Below are 14,142 nucleotides of genomic sequence, written 5' to 3' on the forward strand. Positions count from 1 at the left end.
ACAAAAATGGTATTATTTGAAATAGCTCAATTTTTCCATTCCAACTTTATAGTGAATAGCAAATTTTATTTTATAATCGTAAAAGAGAAAAAAAAATTCACAGGCTCTTCCTGTATTACTTTTATATTTAGAAGAAGTTGATTTTTCCTAAGTTCCAAAGGAGGTCAGACTTCTATAAATATTTGATAACCCAATATATGAGCTGGGGATTTAAAAAATCTCACACACAAAAAAATGTTTTGGCTGCATTAGAGTTCAGACTCCTTGAGAATAGGTTTCTAATGACAAAGTCCTTAGTTACTTTTCTAGTTTTTATATTGGGCTGTTTCTCCTGGCCCCTTGAGAGTTTTGTTGCCGATCTGAAACAGTCTTTTTCCTGTGCTTTCTGCTGATTATTCCTAATATAAACCTCAAACACTGAATTGCAAGGAGCTGACTTCTGAAAAGCAGCAGCTGTTGGTCATAGAGCTTCTCTTTTCTCCTTCCTGCAGAGCGTAGTGTCACTACCTGTCATCAGATACAGTATCCCAATATTTGATACACTCATATCTATAAAATATATGTCTACTGGTACTTAGATTTGCAGGTCTCAAAATGTCCAAGGTACCTGTAAGAGAGGACAACAAAGTCTCTCTAAAGTGGAGTTTTTATCACATTTTCATTTTTCACTTTTATATTTCAACTCCACCAAAATCATCGTCATCAAAGAAATTGGTTATTGGGCTCCTAGTATGACTGGTTTCATATTTATGTTGAACTGAGTCAAAATTAGGTGTAACCTCTCTTCAGAGTTATATAAAAGTCACTTAAAATAGGAGTACAGGATGGCATCAGAATAAAGAAGCCAGCTTATCTCCTTTGTATATTCACAACTAAATTGCAGCTAAACAAACACAACAAACCTTGCATACATTAAGTGTACTTTGGTCAATCTGCCTGTTCTGTTCCCCGCTCTGTCTCTGGTGTGTCCTCTCACCCCCCACACCTTTGGCCTGTACCCCAGCTCTTGTATGCATAAAATAAGTGGATATTTTAATTTTTTTTAAATAAAAAGAAAAGTGTATTGGCACAGTGGACTAGGTAGGAAAAACTGTAATTAATCGTTTAGAGGGGTACTGGAGCAGTAGAACCCACAAGGGGGATGGGCGACAGCTGGACTGAGCCCTCTGTTGTTGTTAACTGAATACTAGCACATGTCCACATTGGGGGATTTAAAAATGGGCACTGGAGTGGAGAAGCGAGTGTACTACTGAAAACTATAGAAGCATCACTGCATGGTGGTGATCACCACCTTGAGCCGATACCTCTCAAACTAGAAAATTTGGAGCCCAAACAGACAGAGAGAGACATCTGTCTCCTCCTGGAAGAGACTGTTATTTGTAGCCTTTGGCTTTGATATGCAAAACACCTGCCCCACTCCCACCCAGGGCCAAAAACAGAACAAGAGTGGGATCTTGCCCCCAGCCAGAGTTTAAAGTTCCTGTTCTGGAGCAAATGCTCCAGGGTAAGGTTTTGTGTTCCAAAAGCAGCTGAAAACTGTCTCAACTCTAGTTATCCTTCAGGTCTACATCTATTGCTCAACCATAGTTAAGATGTTGAGGCTGCCAAGAGACTGAGGTGTTTTGGCTGAGGAGCTTGCCTAGGGGAGAGACACGCAATCCAGTACGTGAGGCCCTGGGAAACTTAAACCTTTGATGTTCACTAGAAGCAAATTTTCCATACCTTACTGCTCTAGTTCCTTCCTGTTACCCTCTACCCACATTAGTACCCCAGCCATCCACATAGGTACAAAGGTATCAGTCTATGAAATAATAGATATGTAAAAGTCCTGGGTAAAAAACATCTGGGGCTAATACCTAACTTCCTGTAAGTGGTGGATAAAGCCAATCTGTCAATCTGTTGAGATAAGAAAAAAGAAACAAAGGAAACCCCTAATTGTAACTCCCAAAATGAAAGTAAAGGACAGAAGAACATAAAACAAATGTGGAAGCAAAACAACCTAACACTATTCTACCAAAAGCAACATATAAATTTAACCCAATTCTCATTAGAATACCAATCATGTTCTACAAAGAAAGAGCAAAAAACCTAAAATTTAAATGAAACCATAAAAGGCCTTGAATAGCTACATCAATCCTGAGAGAAAAGGAGAGAAATATTCATATTACCTAGCATTAAATTATGCTATACAGTGACAGTAATTAGATCAATATGGCATTTGCATAAAAATAGGCACTTAGATCAATGGGACAGAATAAAAAGTCCAAAAATATGTCCACATATATACCAAAAATTAATGATCAAGAAACCATGAGCACACAATGGGGAGTGTCTTTTTAACAAATGGTACTGGGAAAAATAGATAGCCATATTTAATAAATTGAAGTTGGATCTCTAATTCCATGCACCAAAAAAAAAAAAAAATCCAAATGGATTACAGACTTAGATATAATACCTGCAACAATATAATATATAGAAGAAAACACTGGAAATTTTTTTCATGATATCAATGGTAAAGATGTTTTGGAAACAACCCCTATGGCAAGAGTAATAAAGCAAATATAAACTATTAGGATTACATCAAAATAAAAAAAAAAAAACATTTACAAGTGAGAGGTAAGTAGATTAAAAAGACATCCTACTGGGCCTCCCTGGTGGTGCAGGGGGTTTAGCACAGCACTGTGAAGCTGTCTACAGCCTCTGCAGCAGGAATTCCATCCCTGGCCGGCCAGGGAGCTACCCACATGGCGCAGTAGACCTCTCCTGTCTCGCCCACTGCTCCCCTCAGTAGTGTATTTCAGTCAATCCGCCTGTTCTGTTCCCCACTCTGTCTCTGGTGAATCCTCTCACCCCCTCGCACTTGTGGCCTACACCCCAGTTCTTGTATGCATAAATAAATCTTTAAAAAAAGGACATCCTACTGAATCGGAGAATATATTCACACAGTAGAAAGATGACAAGGATTTAATAGCCAAGACATACAAAGATCTTATTCACCATAACAATAGTAATTTTTTTTTTTTAATGAGCTGCAGATTTAAACAGTGCATAAAAGAGGATATTTAGAAGGCCAATAGATATATGGGATGTTATTCACTATGTCTTTTAAAAAGGGAAATACAGGTCAAAACCACAGATATATATCACTTTACAGCCATCAATGGCACATATTAAAAAGACCTCCAACAAGAGTGCTAGAAAGGATGTAGAGAAAGAACAATCTTATTACAGTGTTGATGGGAATGTGAACTGGTAGCGCCATTTTGGAAAGCAATTTGTATTTACCTTATAAAACTAAAAATGGAAATACTGTATGATCCTGCAATCCCATTTTTGGGCAACTATCCAGGGAATAAGATACCATCACCATACTATCAATACAAAAATATTCTCTACAGTGTTTATTGAAGGATTATTTACTAGGATAAAGAAACAACCTAAGCTCCTGCTGATAAAGAATTGGATTAAGATATGGTACATCCAAATAATAGAATATTATTCATCCATAAGAAAAGTCTAAATGTTGCCATCTACAACAAAATGCAAGGAATCTGAGGAAATTGTGTTTAGTAAAGCAAGTCACAGTGACAAATTTTAGACATTTATGTAATAATTTGGCACAGCAAAATACATACAAAAATTAGCAACCTTAATTAACACATGAAGGGAGGCTTCTGCGGTTAATAAGGAAGGGGAAAGAAAAAAGGGATAAAGGGGTATAGGGTTGGTGGTGAGGGAAAATTGTTTTAAAAAAGTAAACTGAAGTTATCAATTCATTTTATGGGTCACATCTTTTGTCTTGAGAATTGTGAGGTAAGGTGGAAATGTGTTTAGCCAAACATGACCAAGAAGACTATGGTCACAGAAGGGCCAAAAGTAGCCTTTAAGTGAGACAAAAATAGGTAACAACAATAGAAACAAGACAGTTCAAAAAGACCGGGTGAAATAAGCAAGGCCAGATATTGAAGGATCTGATTGGAGGGTTGTGCAGAGTGATTGGCTTAGGGACTCTGTTACAATAATTCATAAATGTAGAGGGTCTTGGGGCCTCCCTGGTGGCCTAGGGTTATGTCTCAGTGCTATCACTGCTATGCCTGAGTTTGATCCCCAGCCAGGGAGCTAATCCACATACGGCACGGCAGACCTCTGCTGTCTCTCCTGCTGCTCTCCTTAGCAGTGTATTTCAGTAAATCTGTCAGTTCTGCTCCCCACTGTGTCTCTGGTGAATCCTCAGACACACACAACTCCCCCTGCATCTCTGGCCTATTCCCCAGTTCTATGCAAAAATGAATAAACAAATCTTTAAAAAAATATAGAGAGGGTCTTAGGGAAAAGCATATTAAAAGCATATTAAAACAATCAATTTTGTCAATAAGGATTTTTTTTCAATATCCCAGTGAATAGCCTAAAGATACTGTCTTCTATTCCCTAGTCTACATTCTCTACATAAGGCACAATGGACTTTCTTATACATGTAATTTTTTCTATAATTTAAGAAAAAACAAAGGTTTCTGTAAGAAAGTTATCTGATCAAAAATAAAAATAAACCTATTAAAATATAAGAAAAGTGTTTATTTTTACCCTAATCTATCTGATTTTATTTAAATAGTGTCCTAGATATAGATTGTTGCCCTATAAAGTAACCACTCAGGGCCTCCCCTGGTGGCTCAGGCAGTTGAGCGCTGCGCTGTGAAGCTGTCCGCAGCTTCTTCAGTGTGGGTTTGATCCCTGCCAGCAGATGAGAATCCCACATGGCACGGCAGACCTCTTCTGTCTCTCGCGCTGCTCCCCTCAGCAGTGTATTTTGTCAGTCTGCCTGTTCTGTTCCCCACTCTGTTTCTGGTGAATCCTCTCACCCTCCTGCTCATCTGGCCTATATCCCGGATCTTGTATGCATGAATAAATAAACCTTTAAAAAAATAAAATAACAGCTCATGGGGTAAAGTTAATGCATGGCCCTTAAGTACTTTGTTTACAATCTTATTTTCAATATTTTCTTTCAGATCATCTGATGCTGTCTAGTGTCAACAGCATTGCACTGCCTAAAAGAAAACATGCAAAGGAAACCACTCTTAGTGGATTTCATTCCTCCTTCAATGGTCAGTTAAAAGTCAATCCTCTATAAATATTTTATTATTTATTCTCACCAATAATCCAATGATGTTTGAAAAATATTTTGCTTCTAGGAGAAATCATCTATGCTGTCTTGTGCATGGCAGTCACCTGTGGAATCCTTCTTTGGGTTATGCTCAAGCTGAGGTAACTGGATACAACCCAGAGGGGAAGGGCTGGAAGGGCATCAGCATGTTAGAGCACATTTCACAGGGATAGAGGTTACAAAACCAACTTCCATGTGAGACAGGCCCATGGAAACAGTACTCAGTCTTCATATGTCAGGGAAATGTGATCATAGATTTATTTTTTATATTACACTTTGGAAATAAACATGCATGGCACCCTCCTCTCTACCCCTTACTCCATAATAAATTTATCAATCTTTACCCAGGTTTTTCTATAAGATCCAAGTTGAACTTTGCTGCATTCCTTATTCTGATCATTTACAGGGTTGATTAGCTCACATAATGAGCCCATTGTGTATTTTAGTTTACAGTTTCCTGAAGATTTAGTGTTCACGCTAATTCTTTGTATTCTAATGAATTTTATTCATATTTTAATATGCAATTATTAAGAGATCTTTAATGAGATCTCACAGGATTCCGTTAGAAGAGGTATTACTACTTCTTGAAATTAATTCACTCTTCAAATCTTCTTTATCCTTGCCTGCCTTCATTGCTGAGTGCAGTAATGCTTAGAGTCACATGAGACTTACCATTAGATTAAACGATCTCTAGATTCTAAATGTCTGGAGTTAAAATTTTCCACTTATTTAACATATTAAAATAGAGATAAAATGATATGATTAACTTACCTTTAATTAAAAAAACCCCTCACATTTAAGTATGAGTGATAGTCATTTGCTTATTCATCATATATATTTAGGTATTTGTGTGTGAGTGTTACAAATGTTAACGAAATATATACGTTTAAATGCCTATTATATATGAATTTATAAATCTATATCAACCTATATAATATATACACACACACAGATACATACCATCTACTTATCAATAACAATCAGCCTAGAGAGAAGAGGCAATGACTTTTATCTCACCATACTCAGAGGAAGACATCAAACTACACAATGCATGTATATATATATTGTCCCTCTAGAAATCTCAGACTTAAGGGCCTTGACAACCAGTCAAAATGACTTTCCAACTTAAAAATAAATAGGTAAATAACTTAACAGATCTTAAAAGACAGAAGATACATGGGGCAGTGTATTGCAATATCAAGGAGTCTGGCACATGATAAATGTATATCTCTGCCTAAGGACATTCAGATTTTTTTATTTTTAAGTGCAGTGCCGGATAACTACAGTTAAGTCCTCATTTAACATTGTCAATAGGTTCTTGGAAATTGTGACTTTAAGTGAAAGGATGTATAATGAAACCAATTTTACCATACACTGATTGATAGAAACAAGAGTTAAATTTCCTAATGACATATTTCTGGTTACAAAATACCACCAAACTTCTAAATATAGAAGTCAAGAAGACTTCTAATACTAAGCAACAATCGTTATTCATTCATTCATTCATTCATTCATTCATTCTCTTACTTTTTAACTGCTTATTGCAGTTCAGGGTTACAGGTGGCCTGAACCTACTCTCTGGACAGGATACATGAAGAAACCCCATGTAGACTTAGGGAGAATATTTAAACTCCACACAGACAGTGGCCCCTGACAGGAAGCAATTATTTTTTTCCTCATCAAAGTCATAATGAAATGACAGTGAACCAAATGGCATTATTTGAATACCTGATGTATATCTATTTGTCAGATTCAACCCCTTTAAACATTCAATTTGATATTTACCAATATCAGTATCAAAACAAATTGCTGTTCTCCAAAATCTTAAAAGTTGTGTTTCTGTAAGAATTTTCTTGGGTTCCAAGAGAATGGTTTGAAATGGACTGAAGTAATTAGAGTCAGCTTCTAAAGGCAAAAATAGCATTTGGAATTTATTAAATTCCCCTTATTTGGTTTAAATTTTTTTTTGAGAATGCTGTTCAATTAGTTCTGCCTACATATGCCATCACAGACATTATTTCAGAAAAACACAATATGTTTTCTAATCTGCAAAAATCGTATTTTAATGATCCTCAACCTTCATTTCTTAGCTACATACATAATGTAAAAAGTTCACATCTGTTACACAGTCCCATAGTTTTTTTTACAGATTACTGTTATGCCACAGATAAATAAGGTGTTGGTCTCTCAAAATTCCCTGTGTACTAGTTGTAACTTTATCTCCTTTCTCACATACAGATAAAGACATGTTCCTTTACTGACTAGCAGTTGTGAATGTTTTAGACAAAAATGTTGATTTACTTTCATATGTATTTTAAAGCAAATCATCCATAATATGTGATTTAAAATAGATCATTATCTGTAATCTGAAAGAACAGACCCAAGATTAGTAAAAGCCATCATGCAAAGAACACAACAAAAGCATCATCAGCAACAAAGGTTGTGTTACCCCACACCTGAAGATTAATAATCCCTCTTTAATGAAAGAAGGCTGGCAGCTACTCACTTGATGATAAGTCTAATCTATGTGAATACCTTTCTGTAGGAAAGATGAAAAATTTGCATTTTTTAATATTATGCTAAATTTTGAAATATCTAAATCTTCAGAGAAATTGGCAAGGAAATCAAAAATTCAACACTTAAGTATTTGAGAAAAGAAAGTATACTTTTTTGGAAAAATCAAATCAAATTTAATTGAATGATATTTATCAGAAAGACCATCACATATTCTACTACTGGGATTTTACATTCAGGAGTTTGATTATTTTTCCTTCTCTATGTGCAGAATACATCCCAAATATATCGGCACAAATAAGCACACGTAAAATCTCTAAAATGGCATATTGTTAACTTTTACTTTTACTTTTATATAGAACTTCCAGAATATCAAGTCAAACAAGAAATCTCTCACCAATCCAAATACCTAGAGGACTTACACTTCATCAAGAGTCGCAGATCATTAACAACCATATTCTTTTAAGCAAGTCTTTGTAGTCAACAGAATATTGTCAGTCATCAATAAGGCAAATGTTAAGATGGATTTAATGATATTGGATCATTAAGTATAATCATGTAAGGTATAGTAATATGGCATGATGTTGGCTTTATTCTGAAGAAAAAAGTCAAGCGCTAATAAACAGTGATAACTTTTACTGCACTGGTACAGAATTAAATTATCCCTTGAAGGCAAAAACTGTTATTCCAAGTTACAGTCTGCATGATCTATTTCTTGATGACTTTGAATCCATATAATGGTAATTAGTTACATCATAATATGAATTAATATTGTTAGCAGGGCTTGTTGTAATCAATTTGATAAATTCCCATTAACTTGCCAAAAGGAAAATGCTAATAAAAAAATACCAAGTACATTTGTTTTTATATATCCATTTTCAAATCAATAGCTACATCATTAGCATTGACTTTAAGTTCCTCTAAGTATTTGATTAGATTATCTGTCTTAAAAGTCAGAAGTGATATATTTGGACTTCTATAATTTGAATAAAGTTGAATTTTGCTATATTAACATATCTTTATCTTATACCCATAAATATGTAAAGCATCTACATTTAAGCCATTGTGCATTTCAGTGACTTACTTGAGAATTTAATTTTTATCCTAATTATTATGAATTTTTGCAATAATATAGCAACATCAGTTGATATTCTCTATATTATTTTTGGTGTTATTTGACAGCAGAGTATAATTTGTAGTAAAAAAAAATTGGGAAAAGATTTCAGTTAGGTTTTTGATAAATGGGCCTCCCTAGTGGCACAAGGGGTTAAGCACCGCACTATGAAGCAATAGCAGCCTCTGCAGCACGAGTTTGATCCCCGGCTGGCCAGGGAGCAACCCACATGGCAAAGCAGACCTCTCCTGACTCGCCTGCTCTTCCCCTCAGCAGTGTATTTCAGTCAGTCTGCCTGTTCTGTTCCCCACTCTGTCTCTAGTGAATCTTCTCACCCCCCCCACATCTCTGGCCTGTACCCCAGCTCTTGTATGTATAAATAAATAAATCTTAAAAAAAGTTTTTGATAAATGCTTTTCAACTGTCTGTGATCATTTCAACTGTCTGTGATCTTAACTCATTGTTAAGAATATTATGTTATCTACAATGGCACACAGGTGAAAATATTCAATAAGTTAATCATATTAATAATTAGTGATATATTTACAATTAAAGGTCAAATATTTTTCTGCCTGTCTGGTTTCATGACTATTGCTGTTCACTGTTCTTTGGATTAAATTGTCTATATTAAATAAGTTTGAAGTTAACATTTGACTATGTTTACCCAGACTGTATATCTATGGATATATAGATATATGCCTCCCATATCTTATTTATCCAGTCATATATTTATGGGCACTTAGGTTGTTTTGCTATCTTAGCTATTATAAATAGTGCTTCAATGAACATAGGGGTGCATATATTTTTCTAATTAGTGTTTTCATATTGTTTAGATAAATGCCAAAAATGGACTAGATGGATCATATGGTAATTCTATTCTTAACTTTTTGAGAAATCTCCATAATTTTTTCCATTGTGGTTAAAACAAATTTACATTCCCAACAACAGTGTCTAAGGGTTCCCTTTTTTCCATGTCCCCTCAACATTTGTTTCTGGTCTTTGTATCTGTCTAGCTAGCTAGCTAGCTAGTTAGCTATCGCTATATCTATAGCAATATACACACACATTTATACACAATGAAATATTACTCAGCTATAAAAAGATGAGATGTTACCATTTGCAACAACATGAATGGACCTTCATGGTAATATGCTAAGTGAATAAGACAGAGAATAAATACCATATTATTTCATTTGTATATGTAAGATAAAGAAACAAAGCAAATGAATTTCAGTAAGCATCTCTTCTTCTTTCCCCTTCAGGGCTAGAAAAAAATTATTGTCAAAATCTAAGGGTTATTTTTGTTATGTTTAACATTTTCATTTGCTTCTTTGTTTACCCTCCAAAAGGTAAAACCAGCCACTCAGGTGTTACTAGTTGTGAGTTTCTGAGTTACTTGTGGTTTTCCTACAACTACCCTCACCTGTATAAAGACTCCCTAAAGTAAACATCTTACATCTCTCTCCCCTGAAGAGAAAACAAGTTTGTCATATGAGGATTGCCTTTGATATTGGGGGGAAAGCCTTCTGGGGAAGAGTCACAAGGTCACAGACCTCTCCTCACAAGAATTTGACAGTTGATGAAATTCCTCCTGAGCTGCCTGGCTATACCAGTAGTAAGCTTCTGTGACTCTGCTGCTACTTCCCATTTACCAGGGCCTCTTTCCTCGACCCAGAATCCCTTTCGTAACACCCACACGTGTTCCTGGGTGACAGAAAGCTGCAGAGTGGTGCCAGCTGGGACTCAGCGAGGTGAATATCAAAGGGCTCTTGGGAAGGCTTTTGGGCAGCAGGAAAACAGGGTGCCGCCGCCAAAGCTGGTGCTCACGTCTCTGGCCCTGCTTTTGAATGTCTTCTGAGAGCAGGGAGAAAGACCTTTCAGGAGATAGTGGACCATGCATCCCCTCATTGCCGTGGACACAAATGAATACAGACAACTGAAAACGTAAGTGTTTCTAAGTATTTCCGTGAACAAGCCGAATTGTGACTCTACAACCAAATGATACAGTTTAAGCACTGACAGTCAAAAGGGTGATGGTGCTGCTTTATGGCAGAGCCAGAAAAGCCCATCTCCTTGGTTCCCTCTGCTGTATTTACATGTTCTTTCTATGCGGCCTGCAGTTTCATAGTTCATTCCCTCTTAGTCCTCTTCTGTGGCCATCTAGGCCACAGAGATTTGCTGTGCTTGAGTTTCTCTAGATTTTTTCCTAAGTGCTTTTTATGAGATTTCAGAGTGTCTTCAGACCACACTGGTTGTAACCCCCAAAACTTAGGGTGCGGAATGAGTGTTTACAAAGACTTCCCCCACGGACAAGTTAGTTATAGTAGGTGAATCCTTAATCAGGCTTGTTGCAGCTGTCTGTTGTTATCTTGGTTCTGCAGAGAAAAGGAAAATGCCTTTAAAACACAGCAGTTTAAAGTTTAGTTGAGCAAGATTGCTAGACTTAAATGTTGTGTCAAACATTCACCAAGTTAATCACCAGAATAGTAATTAGTAAAAGTTCATGCACCAAAAAAGACAGTTTGCAAACCGGGAGTCCTCCAAACACAGAGTGATGCTCAGGAGAACGTTGTGACAAAGCAGCTTGTGTAGTGGGGAGGCAGAGGCTGTTTATGCTTTACAGTGATTGGTCAAAACTTCAACATCTTCTAGTGATAGGGAATTGGCCAGAGGTTACCTCCTACCAACCTTGGGAAACAGGCTGTTTTTCTTATGATTTCTAGAGCCATGATCAGGTCAGGATAGCCTCAAAAACTAAGTAAAAATGTTTGTATGAATAAACTGGTTTTGTCTGTTGAAATATATGTAGCTATCCTTTTTCAGTGTAATGGGTTATTGGACATCTGCATATAATTTAAACTACCAGAGGCAATAGGGAGATAATAAGGTAAAGTATTTTCTAAATATTTTGTGTTGATAAAAATACAACTGTAAATAAAACAGTCATCTTTAGAAGGAATTTTTATTTGTAATGCTAAAGTTTGCTTTGGATGTATGTATATAGCACTAATTAAGCAGAGTTTTTGATTTTTGGTTTAATAGTGTCTAACATAAATACAGCCTATTTTATTTCCGATGGGTAAAAGCAGTATGAATCTTCATTATTACTTAAAAGTTATTTATAAGTTTTTTATTACTTTACAAAATAACATTGAAAGATAAAAAGGATATACACAAATATATCAGTATTTAGTGTGATAAACTCTCAAAGAATTAACATTAAACACAGAGATTTCACTGTAATTTTCTGTTACAAAATGATAGGTTTTGCAAAATTTTTATAAGTTCAATATTTATATTTTTAGGTAATGCTTAATTTCATTTACTATATTGTTTCAATATTTTGAAACAAATGTAATTGTTACTCTTTTGCCTTAAAAGTCTGATGCAGTAAGTCATTGAAGATAATGTGTTTCTTTCTTAATAATAAAAAGCATCAGCAGCACAGTGCAAATATGTGACATAATTATAAAGGCAGAATAAATTCCAAAGAACATGCCCATAAACACCAAATACTCATAATGCTATATTTTTTCTTAATCAGTGGGGTCATAGAAAATAAGGTCCTATTTTTTTTTTTTTTTGTGGGACCCTCACGAGCGGCCAGGGAACGAACCGGTGCTGCGGAGGCTGCGGGCAGCCTTGCAGCCCAGCGCTCAACTGCTGCACCACCAGGGGAGGCCCAATAAGGTCCTATTTTCTCCAAATGCAACATTTATTGGTTCTGGTCTTTGGGAGATGGGTCATTTTCACAGGTATGAAGCTGTACCTCATTATGGTTTTGATTTGCTTTTCCCTGGTAGGTGATGATGAGCATTTTTTCATATGCCTGTTAACTAAATGTACATCTTTGGAGAAGTGTTTGATTAGCAATCCTGTCATTTTTGGTTGGATTTGCATTTTTCCTTTTGTTGGGTTGTATGAGTTCTTTGTAAATGTTGAATATTAGCCCTGTAGCTGTCCAGTTTTCCAATACCATTTGTTGATACTTTCTCCACAGTTTACTCCTGGCTCTTTTGTCATAGATTAACTTACCATGTAAGTGTGGGTTTATTTCTGGAATCTTAATTCTGTTCCATTGGTTCTGTATTCCAATAACATACTACTTTAATTACAATAGCTTTGTAATGTACTTTGAAGTCTGAGATGTGATGGGATGCCTCCATTTTTTTTTTTTTTTTTGAGTTGGAATAGCTTTTGCTATTCAGCCATCTTTTGTAGTTCCATATAAATTTCAATAATGTTTCTTCTACTTCTTTGATGAATGTCATTGAAACATTGCCAGGATTAGGATTGACTTTACATTGCTTTGAGTTAAATGGCCATTTTAACAATGGCCATTTCTTCTAGCCCATGTTTCTTTTTGTCTACTTCATTTAGCAATATCTCATAGTTTTCATTCTACAGGTCTTTTATCTCCTTGGTTAAGTTTTTTTAGGTATTTCTTTTTGGAATGTTTTTCTCAATTTCTCTTCTACTTTACTATTTACCTGTAGGAACACAACTGATTATCGTATAGAGATTTGATTTCTTTTATCTTTCTCTTGCTTAATTGTTATAGCAAGGGTCTCCAATACTGTGTTGAATAGCAATGGTGAAAACAAACATCCAGTTTTTCACCATTGAGTATGATGTGAGCTGTCAGTTTGTCACATATGGCTTTTATTATGTTGAGGGATTGTAGTGGCAGGATAGAGATGGAGCTGGTTTTCTGATGATCTGAGCAGACCGGGCAGGTAAAGGAGAGTCCTGGAGCCCTCAGTGGCTTTCTCAGGCTTGTATTGAGCTTTTTCATGTAGTACAGCAACCAGGTACAGAGCAGGCAGGAGTGTCGGGCTGCCATCAGGGATCCTGGCCTTCTCTGGCTACAGTCTCGGCCACAAGCCACACACTGCATCCACCCCCAGGATGCACTCACTCTTGGATTGGTGATTCTATACTCTTTGGGGGTAATCACCCAATCCTCAGGGTTTTCTGTCTGCAGTCACTCCAACACTGGGCTTTCATAGCCACCAATGTGACACACAGACCCCTGCACTCAGGCCAACCCAGAACAGAACAGGCATATCTACTGAAATACAGGTGCATAACAGGCAGATCTACTGAAATGCACTGCTGAGGGGAGCAGCGGGTGAGACGGGGGGTCTGCTGCACCATATGTGGGTTAGCTCCCTGGCGGGCCTGGAATCGAACTTGTGCCACAGTAGCTGACACTAGCTTGATAGTACTGTGTTTTTGACCCCTACATACTACCGGGGAGGCCCCCTGTATCATGTATTTCTTTACCTTCCTAGTTAATGAAGCACAACTTTTTGTATCCTATCCTCTGTCATAGTTTGTCCTGATCCCTGATATA

General features: G+C 36.4%; 1 protein-coding gene across 1 annotated transcript in view; it reads left to right on the plus strand.

Annotated features, from left to right (window-relative positions):
• Positions 1-8,290, plus strand: part of GFRAL (GDNF family receptor alpha like) — a 42,008-nt gene extending 33,718 nt beyond the window's left edge. The window contains exons 5-7 of the mRNA XM_054698152.1: positions 5,004-5,099; positions 5,187-5,259; positions 8,032-8,290. Of these exons, the coding sequence (XP_054554127.1) occupies positions 5,004-5,099; positions 5,187-5,259; positions 8,032-8,152 (290 nt within the window). The 3' untranslated portion in view covers positions 8,153-8,290. The remainder of the gene's footprint in view (positions 1-5,003; positions 5,100-5,186; positions 5,260-8,031) is intronic.
• Positions 8,291-14,142: the final 5,852 nt, after the last annotated feature.

Source organism: Talpa occidentalis, unplaced genomic scaffold, assembly GCF_014898055.3.
Source record: "Talpa occidentalis isolate TD23 unplaced genomic scaffold, MPIMG_talOcc4v2.1 talOcc4.2, whole genome shotgun sequence".
Lineage (NCBI taxonomy): Eukaryota > Metazoa > Chordata > Mammalia > Eulipotyphla > Talpidae > Talpa > Talpa occidentalis.